Raw genomic sequence first — 27,943 nt, 5'->3', positions numbered from 1 at the left:
GGTTTCTGTGCGGAACTCCGTGTGAAGGCGATCGGAGCAGTTCCAGCAGCTCCGTTTGTGGACAAAAGCCCCACAGATAATTCCCATTAACGGATTCACAGCTGGAACTGAAGGACGAAGGAGCCGACGGTTTGATGCGTCCAGATGTTGGAGCGGAGTCGGTGAATGAGCAGCAGTTCAGGTAGATGATGGTCAGCAGGTGAATGAGAGCAGCAGTTCAGGTAGATGATGGTCAGCAGGTGAATGAGCAGCAATTCAGGTAGATGATGGTCAGCAGGTGAATGAGCAGCAGTTCAGGTAGGTGATGGTCAGCAGGTGAATGAGCAGCAATTCAGGTAGATGATGGTCAGCAGGTGAATGAGCAGCAATTCAGGTAGATGATGGTCAGCAGGTGAATGAGCAGCAGTTCAGGTAGGTGATGGTCAGCAGGTGAATGAGCAGCAGTTCAGGTAGATGATGGTCAGCAGGTGAATGAGCAGCAGTTCAGGTAGATGATGGTCAGCAGGTGAATGAGAGCAGCAGTTCAGGTAGATGATGGTCAGCAGGTGAATGAGCAGCAGTTCAGGTAGATGATGGTCAGCAGGTGAAGCAGCAGTTCAGGTAGATGATGGTCAGCAGGACCAGCTGGTACTGGTGACTGAAGCAGCTTTACCGCCTCCGTCCATGTGGAGGAGGCGGAGATTGAGCCTGTTACCGGCCAGCCCGGTCCCCTTTAAGGCGGTGTCTGTGTTTGGGTGTGTGTGTGTGAGACGTGTGGGTGCGGAGGAGAGAGAGTGAGATGCAGGTGTGCGCGTGTGGAAGACCGGTCCACGTTTTAGTTACTTTTTCAGTGTCCTCCGTTAATTTCAGTCGTCGGCCCTGTTTTGTTTGCTCTTGTTTTTATAATAAATGTGCAAGGTTGCACGGACAGTATTTTTCCTCCGTCCCTTTTTTTCCCACTTTCCCGGACTCCTAGACGACGCGGTTACCAGCAGCGAGCCAGAGACCGAATTAGAATACCAGCTCTCCCAACTACGGTTCGGAGATAGGACTGGGAAAGGAAGAAAGGTAACAAGCCGCTGCTCTCCCGCTGTCCGACACTCTGAACCCGCTGAGCGGAGCCGCTGCCCGGAGAAGAAGCGCCGCCGCGGAGACGGAGAAGGAGCTCAGTATCCCGGTCTGATACCAGCTGACTCGATGCAGAGGTCGGAAACTTGCAGACTGTTTTGAAAGAGAGGATGAGCAGCTGCTGTCCTCACATTTATGATGTGACATTGCAGCTTCACAGTGACAAACGAGTCAAATCAGCAGCGAGAATAATTAGAATTAGAATTGGAAATATATATATTGCAATGAGGGGCGAGGTCGGACCGGGGCAGACTCCAATAAGTTGCCGCTGTAGAACGGACCCCCCCCCCCCCCCTTTTTTTGTTTTTAAGCATTTTTTAATTTGTATTTTTATATTACATTAAACATTATAGCCTATATGTTTAATTGTGTCAGATGTGATTTAGAGTCAGGGGTGATCATGGACCAACCAGACCAGAGGAGGCTGCTGGCCCGTTGTTCTGGGAAACTCCAGACTCTGAGGAGAGTCTGCCCGCTGAGGAGAGGCTTGCTTATTTTTATTCATTTATTTATCCATTTATTTTATTTATCCCCCCGAACCCGACCCCGCCCCCCCACAGAGCCAGGCATGGAGCCCCCACTCATCTCCACCCTCAGCCAGTCCAGTCCGAGCCCGCCTCTTTACTCAATTGAACATGACACATGACTAACTAAGCTACAGTAACTACAGACTAAACATCATGATCACAACGTAAAGTAATGAATGCAACTCTCTCATGCAATCAATATTTACTTAGGTTGGATCAGGGCCGGTTCTAGAAAATGATGACTATTGCTGCATCTCAGATCAGAGGGGTTGCACATGCCTGGCACGTTATTAAACACTAAATTATGCATTTTCCCATAATTTCAAGCGGAATGATACTAGCAAAACAAGAATATCTAAAGTGTATTTCAAATGCTTTATTGCAGCAATATCGCTGCAGAACAAAGAAAATGCTACATTTAGTCTGGGCTACCTCACCCATCAGACAATCTAGCAGAAAATAAAACATAGCAACAAAAATAAACATAACCATAAATATACAAGACTGTCTCAGAAAATTAGAATATTGTAATAAAGTCCTTTATTTTCTGTAATGCAAAAATGTCCTACATTCTGGATTCATTACAAATCAACTGAAATATTGCAAGCCTTTTATTATTTTAATATTACTGATCATGGTTTACAGCTTAAGAAAACTCAAATATCCTATCTCAAAAAATTAGAATATTCTGGGAATCTTAATATTAAACTGTAAACCATGGTCAGCAATATTAAAATAATAAAAGGCTTGCAATATTTCAGTCTTGCAATATTACGTGCGCGTCGCCGCGTACCTTACGCCGTAGGCTACGCCATCGATTTAACGCGGAACCATAAATCAGGCTTGAGGCGCGCGCATTTGTCCGTTTTCTTTTCATCTTTTCAACTAAGCATGCAAACACATAAACTGAGGGTGCACCCTCGCAGACCCGGGCCTGCGTTGGATTCACACATAACATTGCAGTCCACAGAAACAGTTAACCCTGGTACTGGTCACGGTCTGCTTTACAGCTGTCTGGCTGCATGTGTGACGAGCATGTGTCCCCATGCGCCCTGACTCCTGATTGGCTGAGAGCGTCTGAGCGTGCAGAGACCGAGCTGCAGTGAGAGTGAGCAGCTCTAACCTTTTCCACAGTTTTAGTGCTCAATTATCAGGAAAAGTGTTACATGATGTAACACTTTGATGTAACCTATATAAATTCTTGAGTTCAGGACCAAATGTAAGGATTTTATTACAACGTTTATGTTCAGTTTCTAATATTAGTTAACCTCGGTCGGTTCTATGAGCTGTTTCATATAGGGACTTTATACTTTCAACTTTATAAATTTATTGAGTTTAATTCAGTTGTGTTATGAGGAAAACACTGTCAAGACTACTGTCAAGTTCATTCATTAACGGCAGAAATAAATATATTCAGTTCAATTCACCAATAAATATTGTTCTTTGTTAATTTTCTATTTTGGTTTTGGGCTGCTTGTTTCGGGCTGGTTTTCAGAGTCTCGGTCGCTGCTTTTCCTCGTCAGACCTGGCAACCCTGGTCATGTCGCAGATACTTTAGTCAAGTTTAATTTCACTTCCTCTTTCTCGTGAACGGGTTTCTGGGTGTGGAGCTCCGTGTGAAGGAGATCGGAGCAGTTTTTAAACTGCCGGCAGCTCCGTTTGTGGACAAAAGCGCCGCAGGTAATTCCCGTTAACGGAGTCACAGCTGGTACTGGTGACTGAAGCAGTTTTACCGTCTCCGTCCGTGTGGAGGAGGCGGAGATTGAGCCGCTGCTCTCCCGCTGTCCGACACTCTGAACCCGCTGAGCGGAGACGGAGAAGGAGCTCAGTATCCGATCATTATTGTGTTTGTGGGGGAAGGAAGAAGTGCCGGTCTGAATAGATCAGAAATATGTGGAGACTAACGATCCAAATTCAGGTTCAGGCCTAAAAGGAGGAAATTATCAGAAACTCCTCCTGGTTTCCATCTGGTCCGATCACCGGATGTTCTGGCTCCATTTTATGGAGAATGAACTCAGTTAAAGATTTAGTCCAGAAAGGAGTTTTGAACCGGATTGTAAATATGTTTCTTTCTGCTGTAAAGTTGGACATTTGAACATGGAAGTGAGCAGAAATAAACTCGCTGTTACAGCTCCAGTGGTCAGTCGAGGAACTTCAACCAGCCTTCTGGACTCTAAGGCAGTGGAACTCAACCTTCTCCTGATCAGGAGCCACATTGAAAAAAAATATTTTTGCAAAAGCCACAATGTTACAATGTCATTTAACAGACGCTTTTATCCAAAGCAACATAAATTTAGAACACCTATGTCTGCTAAATGACATTGTAACAATCCAATATCAATTCTCCCTGACATCTGTATTTAGATTTTTGCCCCCCCTCTCCCCCTTTTTTTTTTGTTTTTTTTTTTTTTGGTATATTTTTTTTTATTGAACTTTTAACATTACAGGACAGCACAGAGAATAAACACAAAACAAAATATAGCAATATATGAGGATAATGATAGAATGAAGCATATAATTATATATGCATGTACATACAAGTCCCGGCATACACGCGTTCATATACATATAGCCTAGACCTGCATGCATACACATAAGCTCAGCTACACAGGCACTCGCACTAACACCCTTGTACCTGTACCCGGATATTCATAAGTAAAAAAAAAAAAAAAAAAAAAAAAAGAAAAAGGGACATAATAATAAATACATAAATAATAATAATAAAATTAAAAAAAAACAAGGTGGTGATACAGTACATCTTTACCCAATCATGTTTCTAGGAAGATAATCCAGGCTTGCCATTTTTGTAAGAATCTCTGTGGGTTACCTCTTACATTATAAGTGATCTTTTCTAATGGCATACAGTAGTTAAGTTCATTCACCCAGTGAGAGTGATTAGGGGGTTCCTCAGCTATCCATTTCGACAGAATACACTTTTTTGCTGCCGTCATGGCCAACCCAAAGAAATCAGCTGTGTGTACCTCTTTTTTTTTTTTGAGATGTCACATGTTATTACTACACTCGCCATGACAATACTCTTGCTCTTTAATATAAATAGACTATAATTACCGTTATTAATGATGAATAACCATCCCACCAAGGAAGTGGCATCCACGAAGTCCAGACAGTAGGTTATAATGCCATCCACGAGTAAAATAATGCGTGGGTACGAGATACATAATGCGTGGCCACGCATTAATAACTCGTGGCCACGCATTAATAACTCGTGGCCACGCATTAATAACTCGTGGCCACGCATTAATAACTCGTGGCCACGCATTGATTATCTCGTGGCCACGATATATTAATCCGTGGCCACGAGTTATTAATGCGTGGCCACGCATTATTTTATTTTTTTGAGGGGCTCCGTAACTGTCACCTACATTTTACAGAAGAATATCAGAAGAGCAACGTTGTACTTCTAGTGGGATTTCTGACACTTCCTCTGCTGCAGAAGGGATTTGTAGTCGGTTCTGCTCCGGAAACGGTGATCTGAAGAGACGCTTTCGTTTGTCGCAGACTCAGTCTATTTCTATACAATAACATAATATATAATAATCTGGCCGTCACGCGTATCCTGCGTTCGTTTGACGCGTCGTCAGGCTCGTTCTCCAAAAGACTGAACGCGTAACGACCTGCAGTTCTCACTCTGTCCACGAGTGGCGCTGGTCCTGGTCTGATACCAGCTGACTTGATGCGGAGGTCGGAAACTTACAGACTGTTTTGAAAGAGAGGATGAGCAGCTGCTGTCCTCACATTTCTGATGTGATATTGCAGCTTCACAGTGACAAACGTGTCAAAACAGCGGCGAGAATAATTATTAGAATTAGAATTGGTAATATATATATCGCAATGAGGGCCGAGGTCGGACTGGGGCACCAGACTCCAAGTTGCCGCTGTAGAACGGCAGCGAATGGAACCCCCCTCTCCCTTTTTGTTTTTAAGCATTTTACATTTTTTATTTTTATATCACATTACATATTATATATGTTTAATTGTGTCAGATTTAGAGTCAGGGGTGATCTTGGACCAACCAGACCAGAGGAGGCTGCTGGCCCGTTGATCTGACCTCCTGCTTCTCCTGGTCTGGGAAACTCCAGACCCTGAGGAGAGTCTGCCCGCTGAGGAGAGGCATGCTTATTTTTATTTATTCATTTATTTTATTTATGTTTTTGCCCCCCTCCTTTTTTTTGAGAGTGAGGTAGATGGGGTAGTCCCCCACAACCCTCCCTCCGCCCCCACCCAGGGGCTCTTCTATGTTGTGTTCTTGGGCTGCTTGTGTCGGGCTGCATTTCAGAGTCTCTGTCTCTGCTTTTCCTCGTCAGACCTGGCAACCCTGGTTGTGTCGCAGATACTTTAGTCAAATTCACTTTCACTTTCTCGTGGACGGTTTTCTGGGTGTGGAGCTCCGTGTGAAGGCGATCGGAGAAGTTTTTAAACTGCCTGCAGCTCCGTTTGTGGACAAAAGCGCCGCAGGTAATTCCCGTTAACGGAGTCACAGCTGGAACTGAAGGATGAAGAAGCCGATGGTTCGACGCGTCCAGATGTACATCTACCATGACGTGTGTTTCCTCTGCAGATGAAGGTAGAAGGTGTGTGTGAGCTGATGTGAATCCAGCAGCATGGATCAGTGTGAGGACAGAGAGGAGGGAGTCCTTCCCTCCAAAACCTCCCCGAGGGGAAAACCTGAGAGTCGGAGAGAAGAAGAGAGGTGAGATGATCTAACTGTCCATGACTCTTCTGCACGTCAGAGTTCAGCCCTCACGTCACTAAACACCTTTATTACAGGAGACCTGGACCTGGACCTGGACCTGGACCTGGACCTGGACCTGGACCTGGACCTGGTCCCACCTGTGTGTCCTTGAAGAGTGATGCATCAAAGGATTTTTTTATCACTTTTAAAGAGTCTCCTGGTTTTCCTTCAGAGAGGTGAGTTGTTTGTAAATGTTGTTTCTGAAAAACGTAATTGAGACTGAAATGTTTTTATCATAACATGATTATTTTAGTTTTAGAAATATGTGTCTTGATAATTTTCAGTTCAGTTTTATCTATAAAGCATCTATTACTGTTGTGACGCAATTAGCCACGGTGGTGAATGGAACGATTGATGAAACTTTCTTGACATGCACCTTAGGTGTGTTTGTTGTCTGCTTCGCCAGTCTTCCCTCTCTCTCTATTTATTGTTGTTTGTTGTGGGATGTTGTTTTCTCGTGGTTTGTATAACATTTAATAAAGTGCGGTTTAACGTGCATGTGGTAAGAAACGTTATTCTCCCTGTGGTCCCAAACACGCTGAGCCCACACACCTGTGTCTATTTAATACCTTAATTGTGTGACGTGACCCATTAGCAAGGTTATTGCTGCCCCCTGGTGGCTTGGTATATAAATAACACCCAAAATTAACTTCCAACCAAAAGAAACCAAAAACACTCATATTGGGTCCAACACACCGGCCCCTTAATTGTGATAAACAATTACTAAAACAAAAACAAAATTCTAAGGAGCCAAAACTAAAGTGATTTATTTAGTCTTTATCTTTGTGAAGCAGAGGTTTCATCTGAATCGTCTGCAGCTTCTTGCAGTAGACAGATCTTAGAGATTGGTCTGTCCAACTGTCCAGTCTTGGTCTTCAACCTCACTGATCGCACCAAACCTCTCTTATCAGGGTAAGTATCAATGATCTTTCCCATCAGCCATGATCCTCTTGGTGCAGTGGGATCCATGATGATGACCAAGTCTCCGATGGTGAAGCTTCTTTTTGGATTTATCCATTTATGTCTCTCTTGTAACAGTGGGAGGTATTCCTTCAACCACCTCTTCCAAAATATGTCCGACACGTATTGAACCTGTCTCCATCTCTTTCTAGCGTACAGGTCGTCATTCTGAATAAGTCCAATTGACAGCAATGGTTTTGTCTTCAAAAGCAGCAGATGATTAGGCGCAAGTGCCTCCAAGTCATTTGGATAATCTGAGACCTTTGTGATAGGTCGATCATTCAAAATGGCTTCAATTTTACACAGGATGGTAAGCAAACATTCATCATCCACATGTTGTTATTGGAGAACAGAGTAGAGCACCTTCCTAACAAGACGAATAAGACGCTCCCATGCTCCTCCATGATGAGACCCTGCGGGCGGGATGAAGCTCCATTTTAGTCCCTTTGACAGCAAAGCTTTCTTTATTTTGCTCTGGTCAAGGCAGGCCAATGCTTCTCTGAGCTCTCGTTCTGCACCAACGAAGTTTGTGCCATTGTCAGATCTTATGTGGTCAACTTGACCTCGTCGACACATGAATCTTCTTATTGCATTAATACATGAGTCTGTATGCAATGGATGTGCTACTTCAAGGTGTATGGCTCTACTTGCCATGCAGGTAAATATGACACCATAGCGCTTGACCATTTTGTGACCTCTCTTAACCTCGATGGGTCCAAAGTAGTCCACTCCTGTGTTTGTGAAAGGAGGTAAGTTTGGAATAACTCTTTCAACCGGTAAATCAGCCATTTTTTGTTCTCCGTTCTTTCCTTGGTAACGTCTGCATACAACACAGTCAGATATTGTTTTTCTGCATGCTGAGTGGCATGTGTTATCCAATATTTCTTAGTGAGGGTCGATAACATATGGTTTCTCCCAGCGTGTCCTGTGATTTTATGAATATGTTGTAAAATGAGTTTGGAAACAAGTTGATCCTTACCTAGGATTGCAGGGTGTTTAACCTCTTCAGGCATAGCTGCCTTACTGAGTCTGCCTCCTACTTTCAACATGCCATCTTCCAACACTGGGTCCAATCTGGAAATATTTCTGTTTCCTTTTACAGTTTTCCCATTTTCCAGGTTTGACATTTCCATTGGGAATCTCTCCTTCTGGCTAAAACGAACAATTTCAGCCTCAGCCTTTGAAATATCTTCCACAGTTACTGACTGACCACCAAGTGTAGCTTTCAATTTAGTCAACTCTGTTTTCATCTTTTCTGCTCCAATTCTTGACTTGCTCTGATCAACAGGGACTTGTATGTCTTGTCTGTGTCTTGCAAGCTTTAGAAGGGTATCTTTGACTTTGAGAAACCAAGCCACTGAGCTCCTCAGTCGATTCCAATCTGAAAAGTAGCTCAGTAACTGCTGTGTTGCATTATCTGGATCATTCACAGCAATGACATTCACAGAAACATCCTTTTTAACTTCTGGGTCATTACTGTTGATTGGATTATGATCAAATATGGGTTTTTGCCATTCCTCTTCTGCCTTCAGAAGAAAGTCTGGACCCTTGAGCCATCTTTTGCAAGCCAGAAATTGGTCTGAGGATAATCCTCTGGAGGCGTCATCGGCTGGGTTATTCTTTGAATTGACATATCTCCACTGTGAGATGTCTGTCATTTCCCTTATGATAGCCACTCGATTTGCCACAAAAGTGTGAAACCTTGTAGTTTCATTTGTGATATACCTCAGTACTGTCATGCTGTCAGTCCAAAAAACTGATTTCTCAAACTGGAATGAAAGTTCCCTCTTCAACATTTGGTCGACTCGAACTGCTAGTACAGCGGCCGTGAGTTCAAGTCTCGGAATAGTAGTTTGTTTCATTGGGGCAACTCTTGACTTTCCCAAAATAAATGAGACTTGTACTCCCGTTTCAAAAGTCAGTCTAAGATAAGATACAGTACCATAGCCATGTGCGCTTGCATCCGAAAAATGATGCAATTCTGCAATTTCTGGTTTTCCAGAATGTTTTCCTTTGATGCAGCGTTGTACCTTGAACTCTGACATCTTTCTTAGATCTGCCATCCATTCTTGCCGTTGGCAAGAAAAACTCAGGTATTTCTTCATCCCAGCTGATGTTTCTTCTGCACATCTCCTGCAGCAACAGTTTAGGCGGGAGAATGAAGGGAGATAGAAACCCTAAGGGATCATAGTTGGAACTTATCACAGACAAGATGCCACGCTGGTATGCAAGCGTGCTTCCACAGGTGTTCTAAACTGAAATGTGTCAGTCTCCACATTCCAGTACAGTCCAAGAGCTCGTTTCATGGGTAACTCATCCCTATCCAAGTCTAAATCTCTCATTGTCACAGATCTTTTTTCTTCTGGAATAGATGTCAAAACTGTCCGACTGTTGGTGATCCATTTTGACAGATAAAATCCTCCTCTCTGAAGCATGGCAGTCAGATCTTGTATCAGATGGATTGCCTCTTCTTCCGATGGTAGCAATTTTAAACAATCATCCACATAAAAGTTATGTTGGACAGTATCATACACCATTGGTGAGAAGAAATCCTTGTTATCCTCAGCAGTTTTCTTCAGTGCATAATTGGAACACCTCGGTGATGAAGTGGCACCAAATAGGTGTACATCTGATATTCTACTGGAGATTTAGTCCAGTCTCCTTCAGGCCACTACAAAAACCTGAGAAAATCTGTGTCTTTCTCTGACACTCTGACCTGGTGGAACATCGCTTGTATATCTGCTATTAAAGCCACATGCTGTTCTCTGAATCGTAAAAGTACCCCAAGCAGAGAGTTGGTGAGATCTGGACTTTGCAGTAGTTGGCTGTTAAGCGACACACCTTGAAAATCTGCTCCACAGTCAAAAACTACTCTCAAAGTTTTCTTTTGGGGGTGGTACACACCATGATGGGAGAGATACCACACCTTGTTGTCATTGCGCTGTAACTGATGTGATGTTACAATCTCAGTGTATCCTTTGTTGATAACTTCACTTAAAAAAGCTGTGTAGTCTTTCTGATAGTTGAAGTCTCTTTTGAATTTTTTCTTTAAGTTCAGCAGACGCTGCTCGGCAATGTTGCGGTTGTTAGGCATAGTTATACCCTCTCTCCTGAACGGTAGATCCAAACTGTAATGGTCTTCTCGAAGTTTAACTGAATGTTCCATGATATCCATAAACTTCAGGTCCTCTCTTGACATTTCAAGTTTTTCGTCTGTAACCTTTTCATTGAAGTCTTGGTTATACTGTGACACCAAAAGCTCCTCTATTTTGGCAACAGAAATTCTGTTTGCTGTAACAGTATCACTGTTGTCATTCCCACTGCTGAGGTCTGTTAACGACCCAACCTAATTGGGTTCGCACAGCATATGGTCCACTGTTATGGCTGTTGATGACCTTGAGATGTGGAGCATTGGTGCCTATCAACAGACCCACATCTGTGTCAATTTCTTTGATTTGGATTTTGTCCAGGTATGGCCATTTCTGTACCTCTTCCTGTTTAGGAGCATTGTTCCTAGACACAGGCATTGATTTTTGTGTGATGACTTTTGGGAGGTGAAAGAATTGGTCACCATCAAATCTGCATACTTCCAAACCTTTGAATGCGTTACAAGTCACAACCTTGGTTTGTCCCATTGTACGAAATAGTCTTCCCCTTCTGGTTCCTGTCAGGTTCAACTGCTTCAACAAATTATCAGTACAAAATGTAGCCGTACTTCCTGGATCTAAGAATGCGTATGTCTGCACCAGTTTATCACCCTTTTGTGATTTCACCTGAACAGGTACAATGGAAAGGACGCAGTTATCCTCTTCTCCGGACCATGTATGACTGCATGGTTCCATGGTTATGAGAGCACTGATTACTGGCATTTCTTGTTGCTGAAGTTGTTAGTTCTCCTTTTCTTTAAATTGAATGTGAAGAATGCTTGGGTGGTTGCAATTACACACATTGCAAATGAGCCGTCCTTTACAGTCTTTGCTCATGTGTCCTACCTTTTAGCAACCAAAGCAGACACCTTTCTCCTTTAGAAAGGAAATCTTTTCCTTATGCATCATCCTGTTCAATGTATTACACTCCCCCAATGGATGTGTTCCTTGACAGCACAAACAGGCTTCCTTGCGATCGCCACGTGAGACAGTGTTTACTTGTGGTTCTGGTTCCACAACAGCTGCTACAGTAGCAAAACTGCTTCCTTTATAGTTCTGACTTTTAACTTTTAAATTCCTTTTGCTGGTGTCAAATCTCACATCTTGAATATCTCCAAACAGAGGATCTGACAATATTTTCACCTGTTTTTCGATTAAATTAACCAGGTCTGGGAACATCACTCTGTAGCCTCTTTGCTCCTGTAGCTCACAGGCTGCAGCTCTCCATCGTTCTCTAAGTTTGTAAGGCAATTTCATCATTTTTAGCCGCATGTTGGATGTGATGTTCATTTCTTCCATACTGGTTATGTCTTCCATAGCAGTGCAACATTCTCTTAAAAAGAAAGCATAAGATTGTAATGCACTGACATCTTCCGGCTTAATTGTAGGCCAGGCGTAAGCCTTTTCCATGTAGGCTGCGGCTATTTTATTTTCATTGCCAAAGTGTGTTTTTAACAGTGATTTGGTCCTTTGGTAACCCTGACTGGGACTCAGGTGTTGGCAACTTTTCACAAGTTCCTTAGGTTGTCCTTTAGTTAACTGTTCTAGGAAATAGAGACAGTCCTGACTGTTATCAGTTTTCCTTTCTATGGTGAGTTCAAAGGCTTTGATAAATGTTTGATATTCCAGAGGATTACCATGGAATACTGGGATCTCTCTTTGTGGTAGCAAAGCAGCAGTCTGTTGTTGAACTAGTAATGCTGTGATTTCATTCTGCTTTGTTAATATGCTGTGGATGATGCCTTTAGTTTGATGTTGTCTGTTGTGGTTCTTGATTCTGTAGTTGCTCTATTGAAAGGATGGTGCACACCAGTTGATCCAGGTATGGCTTGATGTTCATGAGACCTGTTGATGTTGATATTTATTGGTTCATATTGACTTTGCTTCCTTGTTTGTATTTTTTTCTTTGGTCGTATGTCCTGTGTATACGACAATGTATCTGTAGGTTGAAAAGTTGATTTCTTACACTGGGGATCTTTCAGAGCTTGTAGTGTTGTAAGTTGGGTTTCTTTGAATTCATCTTTCAGTTCCGTCAAAAGTTGCTGGCTTTTGGATGTTGCAAGATATGAGTTCATGCCATCACGACTACTTTTGGAACGACTAGACACAACGCTTCCCTCCGACACTTGTATCAATGCATTGGTAGCTGCTAGTTCACTGTCCAGCTGTAACTTCTCCATTTTACTTTTTAGGGTTTCCTCCTCAACTTGCAGTGCATGGATAGCCCCCAATGCAGCAGCACGCTGAAGCAATGCAGCCTTTTCCGCTTGAGCTTTACGATAAGCTGATGAAGTACTTGAAGCAGATGATTTACTCAAAGTGGATGATTTACTTGAAGCAGAGGATTTAGTCATTGACACTTTAGTTTTTATGTGTTTCACTGAAACATTTGAAACACTATCTTCTGGGTTTATTTCAACATCAGCGCCATCAGCAGCATTAACACTGACATCATCAGCATCATCACCACCGGCAGCATTAGCACAGTCATCATCGCCATCGTCATCATCAGCAGCCCCATTATCAGACAGCCATTGTTTCACATTGCTCATGAACTTTTTATTTGAACCCATCTTCGTTTTAAACCATTCTTCTTGTCTTTTCCTCTCATCTTCAATAAACTGTCTGTGCACATTAACAACCTCATTGCATATGCTCATGAAATGTTTCAGACTCTTTTTTTTACCTTAATCACTTCAGCCTTTGTTTGCATAAGAGTCTCGATTTGTTTTTTCAACTTGCTTACCTCAGTTAACATCGATTTTCTCCTTTTTTGAATGTTCTCAAAAAGCATTTCCATTCCTTTTGGAGTCAATTTAGTTGTCCTTTTTTCCTCAGTGTTTTTAGCTGGTTCATTATTCCCAGTATTATAGAAGTCATCAGTGGCTTTATCCATTTTAATTAGGGAGTGAGCTTACACCTCCGCACAACATACACACACAGAAGTTTCGAAAATAATCAATCTTCTCGCGATCTAAATCTTACTTTTACAGCCCAATGCTGTTCCAAACTTTAGGTAGCGTTAAATTGAATCACACCCACCAGTGCGTCTTCTTCCATATGATCGCCGCTGCTCAGCTCACTTGTCCCTTTCAAACAATCCAACAATGTCCTCATGAAACAATCCAACAACGTCCTCAATCCTTCCTCTTTGGAGACGTTTCTTACTTTTTGTTGTGACCCAATTAGCCATGGTGGTGAATGGAACAATTGATGAAACTTTCTTGACACGCACCTTAGGTTTGTTTGTTGTTGCTTCGCCGATCTTCTCTCTTTCTCTCTTTATTGTTGTTTGTTGTGGGATGTTGTTTTCTCGTGGTTTGTATGACATTTAATAAAGTGCGGTTTAACGTGCATGTGGTAAGAAACGTTATTCTCCCTGTGTGGTCCCAAACATGCTGAGCCCACACACCTGTGTCTATTTAATACCTTAATTGTGTGACGTGACCCATTGCCAAGGTTATTGCTGCCCCCTTGTGGCTTGGTATATAAATAACACCCAAAATTAACTTCCAACCAAAAGAAACCAAAAACACCCATATTGGCTCCAACAATTACAATAAAAGTCGTGTCTAGGATCTTTCCAGAGACCAGAAGAGGACCTGAACCTGGACCTGGACCTGGACCTGGACCTGGATCTGGACCTGGACCAGGACCTGGTCCCAGCTTTTTGTCCTTGAAGAGTGATGCATCAAAAGATTTTTTTATCACTTTTAAAGATGCTCCTGGTTTTCCTTCAGAGAGGTGAGTTGTTTGTAAACGTTGTTTCTGAAAAACGTAACAGAGACTGAAAAGTTTTCATCATAACATGTTTAAAGTGAACATTTATCTGTTTTCCTGCCATTCTTAGATGCTTGTTGATGTTTCCAGAAACAAAGCAGACTATTAAGGGGGTGTTGGAGTCTCTTCTGAGTGACTGTAGTTCAGCGGTTTGTCCAGCAGGGGCATCTTTCTGCTGTGGTTGCAACATCATTTAGGGAGGAAGTTCTCCTCAGGTGGACGGTGTTGCTGGATGCAGGAGGACAGATGGTTCCTGGAACCGTGTGAACATTGATCTGTTGAGAAGCTGATCTTTGTGGACACTTGGTGGACCTTCCTGTACCACCAGATTGAGAGCTTGTACTGGGAGTAAGACGTGGACGTTCTCAGTCTCAGGAGGACCAGAGAACCTTTAACATGACAGGAAGTCCTCTGGTGGACTGTTCTCATCCAAACATGACTCCATAGACCTTCAGACATCATGTGACCTAGTTCTTCCTGGTTCCTCCACAGAGTGGACCAGCAGATCTCAGAGTCCCCCAGTGGTCCGTCTGTCCAGCAGCACCAGTCCCAGCTGGACTCCATCTTTCAGGTCTGTACATGAACAACAACTGTCTCCATCTGTCCTGATGTCCATCTGCATGCTGGTCTCTGGAGACCAGTGGACTGTCAGTCTGTCCATCATGGACCTGATGTTTGTCTCCATGCTGGTCTCTGGAGACCAGTGGACTGTCAGTCTGTCCAACATGGACCTGATGTTTGTCTCCATGCTGGTCTCTGGAGACCAGTGGACTGTCAGTCTGTCCAACATGGGTCTGATGTTTGTCTCCATGATTTCAGTCTGGTTGTGTCCTTCATGGTGTCTTCTGTTCCAGCTGCTGGAGGACGACATTGTCATGTTTGTGAAGCACGAGCTGAAGAAGATCCAGAAGGTTCTGAGTCCAGATTACCCAGAATCCTCAGAGAGTCTGGAGGAGGATGAAGATGAAGAGCAGAAGAGCATCAGAGAGACATTCATGAAGATCACAGTGAAGTTCTTGAGGAGGAGGAAGCAGGAGAAGCTGGCTGACCTCCTGCAGAGCAGTAAGACGTTTCTCTGAACATCTGAGCTGCTGGATAAACCACACCCAATGTCTCAGTAGATGACCAACATTCAGATCAGACACAACATTAAACCCACTGGAAGGTGGAGGAATTCAGCTCATCTTCTGTTAGGAACATCTCATTAATAGGGTCATTAATATCCCAGTAAATTAAAGTTTTATTCTAAAGAGTTGAACCGTGTAGATTCAATATTCAGTTCCAGCAAACACAAAACAAACATAACTTATGTGTCTGAAGTGAATCGTAGAGGAAACACTGTTCTAGTTCCTCTGATTAATCGGAGGGGTTTTTGGGAGGAAAACATTTCAATACTCCTCATTGAACGGCTGATCAGTGAATGTTGAAATGTTGATTCTTTAGAGGAAGTACAACTTGTTGTCGGCTGGTTTTAATCACTAAGTGGTTTTCTTTATTTCATCTTTATTTAGAGACCTTTGCTGCCGTTTGTCAATCCAAACTCAAAGTTCAGCTGCAGAAGAAGTACCAACATGTGTCTGAGGGGATCATTAAAGCAGGAAATAAAACCCTTCTGGAGCAGATCTACACGGAGCTCTACATCACAGAGGGAGGGACTAGAGAGGTCAATGAAGAACATGAAGTCAGGCAGATTGAAGCAGCTTCCAGGAAACCAGATGGAGCAGAAACAGCCATCAAACAGAAAGACATCTTTAAACCCCCACCTGGAAGAGGAGGACCAATCAGAACGGTCATGACGAAGGGAGTGGCCGGCATCGGTAAAACAGTCCTAACACAGAAGTTCAGTCTGGACTGGGCTGAAGGCAGAACCAACCAGGACATCCAATTACTGTTTCCATTCACCTTCAGAGAGCTGAATGTGCTGAGAGAGGAGAAGTTCAGCTTGATGGAACTAGTTCATCTGTTCTTCTCTGAAACCAAAGGAATCTGCAGCTTTGAAGACTTCCAGGTCGTGTTCATCTTTGACGGTCTGGATGAGAGTCGACTTCCTCTGGACTTCCACAACTCTACAATCCTCAGTGACCCCAGAAGGTCCACCTCAGTGGATGTGCTGCTGACAAACCTCATCAGGGGGAACCTGCTTCCTTCTGCTCGTCTCTGGATCACCACACGACCCGCAGCAGCCAATCAGATCCCTCCTGACTGCATTGACATGGTGACAGAAGTCAGAGGGTTCACTGATCCACAGAAGGAGGAATACTTCAGGAAGAAGTTCAGAGATGAGGAGCAGACCAGCAGGATCATCTCCCACATCAAGACATCACGGAGCCTCCACATCATGTGCCACATCCCAGTCTTCTGCTGGATCACTGCTACGGTCCTGGAGAACGTCCTGGAGACCAGAGAGGGAAGGGAGCTGCCCAAGACTCTGACTGAGATGTACATCCACTTCCTGGTGGTCCAGACCAAACTGAAAAAGGTCAAGTATGATGGAGGAGCTGCGACGGATCCACACTGGAGTCTAGAGAGCAGGAAGATGGTGGAGTCTCTGGGAAAATTGGCTTTTGAGCAACTGCAGAAACCTGAAGGAAACCTGATCTTCTATAAGGAAGACCTGACAGAGTGTGGCATCGATGTCACAGAGGCTTCAGTGTACTCAGGAGTGTTCACCCAGATCTTTAGAGAGGAGAGCAGGCTGTACGAGAACCCGGTCTTCTGCTTCATCCATCTGACTGTCCAGGAGTTTCTGGCTGCTCTTCATGTCCATCTGACCTTCATCAACTCTGGAGTCAACCTGCTGGAAGATCAACTAACAAGTCACCGTTCTTCAACTGCTTTCTATCAGACAGCTGTGGACAAGACCTTACAGAGTCCAAACGGACACCTGGACTTGTTCCTGCGCTTCCTCCTGGGTCTTTCACTGGAGACCAATCAGACTCTCCTACGAGGTCTGATGACATCAAACCAAAGAAGTTCACAGAACAATCAGGAAACTATCAAATACATCAAGAAGAAGATCAGTGAGGATCTGTCTGCAGAGAGAAGCATCAACCTGTTCCACTGTCTGAATGAACTGAACGATCGGTCTCTGGTGGAGGAGGTCCAAGAGTCCCTGAGGTCTGGACGTCTCTCCACAGATGATCTGTCTCCTGCTCAGTGGTCGGCTCTGGTCTTCATCTTACTGTCATCAGGAGAAGATCTGAAGGTGTTTGACCTGAAGAAGTTCTCAGCTTCAGAGGAGGCTCTACGGAGGCTGCTGCCGGTGGTCAAAGCCTCCAAGAAAGTTCTGTAAGTACCAACAGACACATGTTGGACCTCTGGAGTGGAGACTAGTTTCTGACTACGTCTGGTTTTACCTCCACATTTCATGTTTTCTTCACTTGTTTGGGTCTTTTTTCAGCACAACCTCACATGAGTGAGTTTACGCGTGTTCTTTCATTTCCAGAGACTTTAATGACACATTGGACCTAAAATCACACACAAGCATGAACTCTGACAAGGAAACACTTTCATTTCTGTTTGTACTGTGGGGGCAGGATAAGCTGAATACCAGCAGAACAGTTGGAGACACAACTACATTTTCTTCCATAACAGTGAAATAACCTGGTTGTTGTTCTTTCCTTCCGTCTGCAGACTGAGTGGCTGTAACCTCTCAGGGAACATCTGTCCACTTCTGTCCTCAGTTCTCAGCTCTCAGTCCTCCAGTCTGACAGAACTGGACCTGAGCAACAACGACCTGCAGGATTCTGGACTGAAGAAGCTGTGTCCTGGACTGGAGAGTCCACACTGTCACCTGGAGTCTCTCAGGTCAGGATACATTCAAGTCTTCTCCAAGTCCAGTGAACATGCTGCTAAACGTGTCTGCAGCAGGACACTTGAGCAGAGAACATGCAGCAGACCTGTGTTGTGTGTCTGCAGCAGGACACTTGAGCAGAGAACATGAAGCAGACCTGTGTTGTGTGTCTGCAGGCTTTCAGGCTGTCTGATCTCAGACAAAGGAAGTTCTTCTCTGGTCTCAGCTCTGACCTCCAACCCCTCCCACCTGAGAGAGCTGGACCTGAGCTACAACCATCCAGGGGAGTCAGCAGGGAAGCTTCTGTCTAGACTGGAGGATCCCCGCTGGAGACTGGACACTCTCAGGTAGGACACACTCAGGTAGGACACTCTCAGGTAGGACACTCTCAGGTAGGACACTCTCAGGTAGGACACTCTAAGGTAGGACACTCTCAGGTAGGACTCTCTCAGGTAGGACACTCTCAGGTAGGACACACTCAGGTAGGAGACACTCTCAGGTAGGACACTCTCAGGTAGGACACACTCAGGTAGGACACTCAGGACACTCAGGTAGGACACACTCAGGTAGGACACTCTCAGGTAGGACACTCTCAGGTAGGACAGTCTCAGGTAGGACAGTCTCAGGTAGGAGACACTCAGGTAGGACACCCTCAGGTAGGACACTTTCGGGTACGACACTCTTGGGTAGGACACTCTCAGATAGGACACTCTGCTTTGGGGGGTTATATGGGGGGTGTAGTGGATACAGGAGTGTCCAACAGATGATGGGGGGGTGTAGTGGATACAGGAGTGTCCAACAGGTGATGGGGGGGTGTAGTGGATACAGGAGTGTCCAACAGGTTCCTCTGAGAGAGACTGAGCTGGTCTGACCCTCTTCCTCCTTCCAGGGTGGAGCCTGATGGACAACGATGGCTGACAACAGGTCTGAGGAAGTGTAAGTGTTTTTATTAAACCATCTTCACTCGTTCATGAGTCCATCAGTGATCAATAACTGATCAATAATAACTGCAGCTGCTTGTTTGTTCTCTCATCAGATTCCTGTCAACTCACCATCGACAGAAACACAGTCCACAAATACATCAAACTGTCTGATGACAACAGGAAGATGATGTCTGTGAGGGAGGATCAGTCATATCCTCGTCATCCAGACAGGTTTGATGGTTATGATCATCATCATCAGCTGCTGTGTAGAGAAGTTCTGACGGGTCGCTGTTACTGGGAGGTCCAGTGGAGCGGAGATGTTTCTGTATCAGTGAGTTACAGAAGAATCAGCAGGAGAGGAGACTCTGATGACTGTGTCTTTGGAAGAAACTGTCATTCCTGGAGTCTGGACTGTTCTCCAGGTGGTGGGTACGGTGTCTGTCACAATAACAGAGAAACATCCATCACCTCCTCATCTCCATCTTCAGGCTCTGGCAGAGCAGCAGTGTACGTGGACGTTCCTGCTGGAACTCTGTCCTTCTATGAAGTTGTCTCTGACAGACTGATCCACCTCCACACCGTCAACACCACCTTCACTGAACCTCTCTGTGCTGGATTTGGAGTCTGGCCCTGGCCTGGTTCCTCGGTGTATCTGTGTCCAGTTTAGTCTCCAGAGTCTCCTGTCAGAGAAACTGTCTCTGCTGGATCCTGGACTTGGACTCTGGCTCTGGTTCCTCAGTGTCTCCATGATGATGATGATGATGATGATGAAGATGAAGATGAAGATGATGATGAAGGTGATGATGAAGATGATGATGATGATGATGATGATGATGATGATGATGATGATGATGATGAAGGTGATGATGAGGCCAAACAGCAAAATTGCGTTGTTCCATGGTCAAACACAGCCAGCTTATATATATATCGACGCCGCGCCTACGGCATAGGGTATGGCGTACGTTGCACGTCGCCGCGTAACCTACGCCGTAGGCTCTGCGTTGGTGTAACGCAGAACCATAAATCAGCTCCGGAGCCGGCAGGCAGACAGAAATCAGTCTTTATTCTGGCGAGGTTGCAAAAAACTTGCAAAAAAAATGATTATGTACATTCACTGAGTGAATATTATGAAAGTAAAATATATATTTCTCGCTGTATGACGACTAAAAGCATTTCTGTCCCTAGAAAACTAGTTTTCTTTAGTTGAACAATGTGGCTGTTTGCCACATCCACCAAGAGCATCTTGACAAACTTGACTAGAGGAGATTTGCCAGTCATTTGTGTCTGCAAATGACAAAAGAGGTCACACTTTTGGAGCCTTTGTATGATGGTTATGTTCTATTTGTAGAAATCCTGCTGTACGCATGTACAGATAAAAGAGGAGATGGGTGAAGATATGGAACATTTAACAGGTTGTATTGAGTTATAGTTGTATTGAGTTATGAATGAATGAATGAATGAAAAAAATGTATTGGTCACCACCAAGCATGTACACTTAGGTCACGACCAAAGGGGCAGGGCTGAAGCCTCGGCTTATGAATGCCCCCCCTTCTTACATATAAATATAAATGAATACAACAAATGAATAATAGCTAACAACAACAAAAAACATATGCATATTTACATGCATACCTATCTACTTACGTACTAACATACCAGTGTTGTTCTCGTTCACGAAAACAAAAACGAAATATGTTCGTCAACGCCCATTTTTCCCCGGACGAAAACGAGACCGGACTAGAAAAAAAACACGTGTATAAACAATAACTAGGACTAAATCATTATGCAAGTTCGTTGACTAATAAAAACTAAACGAAAATATAGTTCACAAAATAAATACTCCGCTAAAATCTATGGTCATTTTCGTTCACAAACAAAGACGACACGAAATATATAATTATAATGAACGTATCACTTCCTCCTGTCTCTTTTGCCATAGAGCGCCGCTGTGCGTTCGCAAATGCTCACCGGGACTGTCCGGGAGCACAGTTGTCTATCACTTTGTATTGGCATCGTCGTCAGGGTGCATATATAGAACATACCCTTCCCCCACACACTCGCACTCACACTCACACATAAACAAACACACCCCCTTTTTTGAAGTTACCGCCAGAGCTGCATGCAGCCGCAGCTGCACACGATCTCAACGCGGACATTTCATTTCATAAAATAAAATAAAACAGTAACATGCTTTGCACGGGGATCGGGAGAAAGAGAAGGGAAGATGTCTGGAAACATTTTAGATACATTGACGTCGAAGATAAAACGGAATGCTTGATTTTAACGGACGGGGAGCAGTGCTTTAGTTTAGTTAGTTTTTTTTTTTTTTTTTTTTTTTTTTGCGGTCATACTTTGAAGGGAAAGAACACTACAAATCTGAAACGACACATCTCCATTTACCACAAAGAAATCAAGGTAAGCTAAGTTAACATAAAGTATGTTGCTGGTTGTTTACAACATTAAATCAACGTTGTGTTGTTGAGTGTACTGTCAGCTTAATGTTACTACAATAAAACCTACCCGAAAGTAGTCTACTAGTTAGTGTGTGTGTGTGTGTGTGTGTGTGTGTGTGTGTGTGTGTGTGGTGTGTGTGACCTTATGACATTATGAGCAAAGGCTTTCAAGTGCCACTGTTTTCATTCATTCACATGGTTTTTGTGCAGAAGTTCAAAGCCCCTCTAAGATTATTTTGTATAAATGCACACCACACACACCTACACAAGAGGTCCATAAACACAAATAAATCCAAACATGGGGCATTTTGAATCACATGAAAGGTGCAGCCATAGAGAGAATCATAACAAACTCCAGCTTTTTGTTGAGTCGTTTACACAGCTGCGACTGCAGCCAAAGTTTATAAAACCTGGCATTTAGAGGGTTAAATCTTTAAAAAATCATGAATATTTGATATCAATACTTAGGTCAGATATTGGTGAAAGAAATGAGCTCAATTAAAGTAGAATATAATATTAATGTATAATATGTTTTAAATAATTGTCAAACTAAAATTAGACTAAATTGTCAGACTAAAACTAGACTAAAATGCAAATAGTTTTTGTTGACTAAAACTAAACAAATAAATTCACGGTTTCATGGACTAAAACAAAGACTAAAATGCTCGACTTTTAGTCGACAAAAATGTGACTAAATAAAAAAAGGATGAGTTCGACTAAATATGACAAAAAATAACAACGGCGATTGAAACAGGACTAAGACTGAAACAAAATTTAAAAATAGCCGACAAGAACAACACTGTAACATACGTACCTACACATATATCCATACATGTACATACATATAAACGAGCACATCACATATCCACATACATATGTACACTACACATGCATACACTTACATACATGCATGTATCTGCACACACATATGTTAAAAAAAAAGGATTATTTAAATTATTATGAAAATGATACTCAATATACCCATCCTTTTGTTTCCTTTATTTATGCCATCTTTATGCCATCATTCCATTACCCGGGAACAAGTCTGTACTTATCCATCATCATGTCTTTATACCTTTTTTTAAAATTCAACACATTTTTGCTATATTTTAATTCTTCTGGTAATGCATTCCATAACCTCACGCCACAAACAGAAATGCACCTACTTTTCAAAGCTGTATTCCAGATTGGTTGTTTCCAATTGAATTGGTCTCTGAGGGCATAACCCCCCTCTCTCTCTCTGAACATGGTTTGTATGTTGGGAGGAAGTAGATTTTTTCTGGCTTTAAACATAAACAAAGCGGTTTTCTGATCTACCAGGTCCATGAATTTGAGTGCTTTTGACATGATGAATAATAAATTGGTGTGATCATAAAAACCAACATTATTCACCATTCGTATTGCTCTTTTTTGTATTGTGCAAACTGTCTGTAGTGTGGTCTTGCAAGCATTACCCCAGATTTCAACACAGTAAGTCAAGTAAGGTAGAATAAGCGTGCAGTATAGGGTATTCATAGATCTAAAGTTAAAAAAATGTCTGACTTTGCTCAATACTCCGATACTTCTGGAAATTTTTAATCTTACCTGACTTACCTGTGGTTTCCAACTAAATTTATGGTATATTATTATCCCCAAGAAAGTGTTCTCATATACTCTTTCTAAATCAACTTTTTCTATTGTTAAACCTACCTGAGTTGTTAAATGTGTTTTACGGTTTCCAAAAATCATAAATTTGGTTTTGTTTAAATTCAAAGATAATTTGTTGACATCACACCACATTTTCAGTTTGCCTAGTTCAACTGTCACCTTCTCCATTAACCTCTGTAAACAATAATCTGAACTGAAGACAGTTGTATCATCTGCAAAATTTACAAATTTCAAAATGTTTGACACTTTACAGACGTCATTTATGTACATAATAAATAATTTTGGTCCAACTATCGACCCTTGTGGCACTCCACATGTGATGTTTGCTGGCATAGACATGGCATCACCCACCTGAACATACTGGTTTCTATGTCTAATGTAGCTCTTCAGCCATTCCAGTCCCACCCCTCTGACTCCATACCTTTCCATCTTTTCCAAAATAATATCATGGTCTATTGTATCAAACGCTTTCTTCAGATCTATGAAAACCCCCACTGCAAACTTTTTCTCATCAACTGCACTTGAAAGCTCTTCTATAAGCTCCATCAAAGCCATCGACGTTGATCTACTTTCCCTAAAACCATATTGACAATCAATTAATAATTTATGTTTTTTAACAAAGCTGTCCAGTCTGGCAACAAAAAGTTTTTCAAGTATCTTTGAAAATTGGGATAAAAGAGAAACTGGTCTATAATTTGTGTATAATTTTTCATCTCCAGCTTTGAACAGTGGAATTACTTTCGCTACTTTCATTTTATCTGGGAAGCAGCCCAATTGAAAAGATAGGTTACAGATGCATGTCATAGGCACTACAATAACTGAGATTACTTCTTTTACTATAGACATGTCAATCCCATTCCAGTCAGTAGATTTTTTGTTTTTAAATTTTTTGACAAGTTCAATAATCTCTTTATCCTCAACTTTTCTCAGGAAAATTGTTGCAGAATTTCTAGCGCCATAGAATTGCTCAGCCCTGCCCTTTTCTGGCGGTGTTATTTCCCTGGCCAGTTTGGGGCCCACAGATACAAAGAATTTATTAAAACCTCCTGCCACTTCATTCATGTCCCTGATAACTTTTCCATTGTCAATAAAATGACTGGGGTAGCTTGTGCTGGAAGATTTATTAGAGATAATTTTATTTAATATGTCCCATGTTCCCTTAATGTTGCATTTATTGATTTCTAATTTCTTTTCATTTTTCATTTAAAAAAACTCCTTTTTACTTTTTCTGATGATATCTGTTAATTTGTTTTTGTATCTTTTGTATTTGATTTCTTTGTCTTTGCATCTGTTTTTAATAAATTCTCTGTACATGCTGTTCTTTTTCTTGCATGCGTTCAGTATACCCCTAGTGAGCCATGGCTTTTCACTGCTCTTGTTTATCCTTTTGCTTTGCTTGACTGGACAGCTTTTATTGCACAGTACTAGGAAGGAGTCCAGAAATATGTCATAAGCCGTGTTTACATATTGGGCCTGAATGACATCGTTCCAATCATGTGACATAAGATCTGCTCTAAAGGCATTCACAGATTCAACAGTTCTCACTCTTCTTTGTCTAATGTTGCTCTCCTCCAATAATTTATGGTTACAGTCGTATATAGAAAAAACTGGCAGATGGTCAGTAATATCTTTCACCAGAAGCCCGCTTACTATTTTATTCTCCATATTATTAGTAAATATATTGTCTATGATTGTAGCAGAATGTGAAGTAATTCTACTTGGTTTTGTGATTGTGGGATATAGACTCATTGCATATAGGGTTTCAATAAAATCATTTATCACTGCTTGCTTGTTTGGATTTAGAAGGTCTATGTTAAAATCACCACATATGAACATGACCTTTTGTTCAGTCCTTGCATACACTATCTCCATCCACTCTTTGAACATGGTTATGTCATAACTCGGGGCCCGGTAAATACAGCGTATCATAATGTTTCTGTTCCTGCTCATATCAATCTCAATGGTTAGGCATTCACAAACATTTTCCACCGCTACTGTCAATCTTTCCACTACACTGTATTTCAATCTTCTGTCTACATACAATGCCGTTCCCCCTCCTGTTTTCCCTATTCTATTTATGTGATTCAACTAATATCCTGGAATTTCATAATCTTCACATCTACTATCCCCAATCCAAGTTTCGGAAATTGCAATAACACTAAACGGCCTATTAAATTCTCTTAGGTAATCAACTATGTCCTGGAAGTTTTTATTCAGACTACGGCTATTGAAATGAATAATTGAGATGCTGTGCTCTGCTTTAATGCTATTGTTAAATTGATCCACTGTAAAGTAGTTGCAGTTGTCTAATTTATTAAAAAAAATAATTTCTGGATCTGTATCATGATTTCTACTCATAGATGGTTAAGCAGACATTTCATAGGATTACCTTATAGGCCTCATCGTCCTCAGAACTTTCCTAAATCTTCTAGGCTTCTGACTAGCATCACTTTGGCTGTTTCTGGGGATCCATTTGTTAGAATGTAAACCTTACAATTTCTGGTCCAAGTTCCCTTAATTTTATTCTCTCTGCGCAGTTGCCTGGCACACCTGGCTAACTCAGCATTGGTTTTGGTAAGATGCTCATTTAGATATACATTGGTCCCCTTTAGCACTTTTCCCTGTTTTAGTAAACTGATTTTGGACTTCCTGTTAGTAAATCTCACTATAATGGGTGCTGTCTTGCCCTCTTTTCTTTGTTGAAATGATTGTGGGAGGGGGTGGCACGCCTCTATGTCCTGCTCATTTACTTGGACATGGTTAGACTGTAGGAACTTAATCAGTTGCTGTTCTACTGACTGGTTGTCCTCCTGGTCTGACTCTCCATTTTGAAAATTTGCTACAGCTTTAGCATAAGACTGAGGCTTGGTTTTCAACCCTGTCACCACTATATCATTTATTCTGGAGTGCTGATCAAGGTCATTTATTCTACCCTCCAGTGTTGCAATTTTGGTGTCTTTCTCCCTGTTCTGTCGTTCTAGCTCTTCAACCCTCTTTATCAAACCCACCAGCATTTCAACATTTATCTTGATTTCACTCAACTCCCCTTGCGAGAGTTCCAGAGATGATTTCAGTCCATCAAACTTATTTTCAATGAGACTTCTAATTTCTTGTATGTCTCTCAGTTTCGCATTGGTGTTTGCCATTTTCCTTTTATTCTGTCTGTGAAAGGTTTTACTAGCAAGAGAGGGGGATGTTCCCTCTCTATGTCTTCTCTCAACAAACTGGATGGAATACCTCGAGTGTGAATCTCCACCAGGTATGCAGCTGGGTCAGAGCCTGGATGTAGCTGCTACAGGGCCTGTAGCAGCAGAGCCTGGTCGAGGTGGCTGCTCCTTGGCCGGGTGGTGTTGGTGGTGGTGGCTGTTCCTTGGCCAGGTGGTGTTGGCTGCCACAGGGCCCAGTGGTGGCTTCTGAAGGGAGTCAGGTTTCTTTCCCAGTAAATATGTTCAGTCAACTGCTGCTGCTCAATGCTGCTGCTGCTGCTGCTGTTCAATGCTGCTCAATGCTGCTGCTGCTGCTGTTCAATGCTGCTCAATGCTGCTGCTGCTGCTGGTCAATGCTGCTGCTGCTGCTGCTGCTGCTGCTGCTGCTGCTCAATGCTGCTCAATGCTGCTGCTGCTGTTATAGTTGTATGTTCTGCAGGTCACTGAATAGTTTGTATTTCCTCATTACTTTTTCTTCAAGAGATTTTTTGTTGCATGACATTATTAATCCTCATTTAATAAAGTGCCTAAAAAGTGCCAAAAAGTTGTCAGTGTCAGTCCTCTATGAATTAAACCAAAACATAATAGTAGTCAGTAATTGCAGACCATGCCAGCTCCAAGGAAAAACAAAGAGAGAGGGAGATTATTTTGGGTGTAAAATGCACCAGAATGCGGGAAATTGAATCTACTATTTTCAAAATTTTCTGGGGGGAGGACCCCCAGACCCCCCCCCCAAAAAAAAGGTGTCCCCCCCACATTACAAAAGCTGCTGACGCCCATCATTAACCTTAAGATTGTTTCTGCTAGGTATTAGTGGATATTATATTGATTTTTCCTCTGGCAAAAGTTGGCCAACCCACTTTTCTTCAGGCCCGCCCTATTCAAAATTTCTGGCTACGTCCCTGGTCCACTAGAGGGCAAATAAATGCATTTAAATGCAGTAATGTATGTGTCCACTAGAGGGTAAATAAGTAATTTAAATGCAGTAAAATGTATGTCCACTAGAGGGCGAATAAGTAATTTAAAAGCAGTAACTTTTATGTCCACTAGAGGGCAAATAAATGCATTTAAATGAAGTCAATTATGTGTCCACTAGAGGACAAATAAATGCATTCAAATGCAGTACCTTTTATGTCCACTAGAAGGCAAATAAATGCATTTAAATGCAGTAACTTTTATGTCCACTAGAGGGCTAACAAATGCATTTAAATGCAGTAATTTATGTGTCCACCAGAGGGCAAATTAATGCATTTATATGCAGTAACTTTTATGTCCACTAGAGGACAAATAAAGGCATTTATATGCAGTAACTGTTATGTCCAATAGAGGGAAAATAAACGCATTTAAATGCAGTAACTTTTATGTCCACTGGAGGGCAAATAAATGCATTTAAATGTAATAATTTATGTGTCCACTAGACGGCAAATAAATGCATTTAAATGCAGTACCTTTTATGTCCACTAGAGGGCAAATAAATGCATTTAAATGTAGTAATTAATGTGTCCACTAGAGGGCAAATAAATGCATTTAAATTTAGTAATTTATGTGTCCACTAGAGGGCAAATAAATGCATTTAAATGTAGTAATTTATGTGTCCACTAGAGGGCAAATAAATGCATTTTAATGCAATAATTTTTGTGTCCACTAG

General features: G+C 42.3%; 1 protein-coding gene across 7 annotated transcripts; it reads left to right on the top strand.

Moving 5' to 3' along the window:
* On the top strand, positions 1-26,852 carry LOC133446716 (NACHT, LRR and PYD domains-containing protein 4-like). Of its 7 annotated transcripts, none has more exons than XM_061724725.1 (12): positions 1-181; positions 5,960-6,110; positions 6,214-6,345; positions 6,423-6,563; positions 14,070-14,237; positions 14,766-14,844; positions 15,128-15,335; positions 15,785-17,561; positions 17,907-18,080; positions 18,243-18,413; positions 18,956-19,002; positions 19,103-26,852. In XM_061724725.1, exons 3-12 carry the CDS (start codon positions 6,257-6,259, stop codon positions 19,654-19,656), a joined length of 3,408 nt encoding a protein of 1,135 aa, XP_061580709.1. In that variant the 5' UTR covers positions 1-181; positions 5,960-6,110; positions 6,214-6,256; the 3' UTR covers positions 19,657-26,852. The 7 variants fall into 7 exon arrangements, with proteins under 7 accessions (XP_061580709.1, XP_061580712.1, XP_061580713.1 ...); XM_061724726.1 differs by lacking the exon at positions 1-181 and adding an exon at positions 571-1,047; XM_061724723.1 differs by lacking the exon at positions 1-181 and adding an exon at positions 571-1,184 and having other exon boundaries at positions 5,639-6,110.
* The last annotated feature ends 1,091 nt before the right edge of the window (positions 26,853-27,943 follow it).

Source organism: Cololabis saira, chromosome 7 (assembly GCF_033807715.1).
Source record: "Cololabis saira isolate AMF1-May2022 chromosome 7, fColSai1.1, whole genome shotgun sequence".
NCBI classification, from domain to species: domain Eukaryota; kingdom Metazoa; phylum Chordata; class Actinopteri; order Beloniformes; family Belonidae; genus Cololabis; species Cololabis saira.
This window is presented reverse-complemented; position numbering and strand designations above follow the sequence as displayed.

Bases quoted from the DNA above. Each gene is read 5' to 3' on its own strand.
- LOC133446716 (XM_061724728.1), top strand. From the start codon at position 6,257: ATGGATCAGTGTGAGGACAGAGAGGAGGGAGTCCTTCCCTCCAAAACC. The intron at 14,238-14,765 runs GTGAGTTGTTTG...GTTCCTCCACAG, and splicing joins CCTGGTTTTCCTTCAGAGAG to AGTGGACCAGCAGATCTCAG. The intron at 17,562-17,906 runs GTAAGTACCAAC...TTCCGTCTGCAG, and splicing joins AAAGCCTCCAAGAAAGTTCT to ACTGAGTGGCTGTAACCTCT.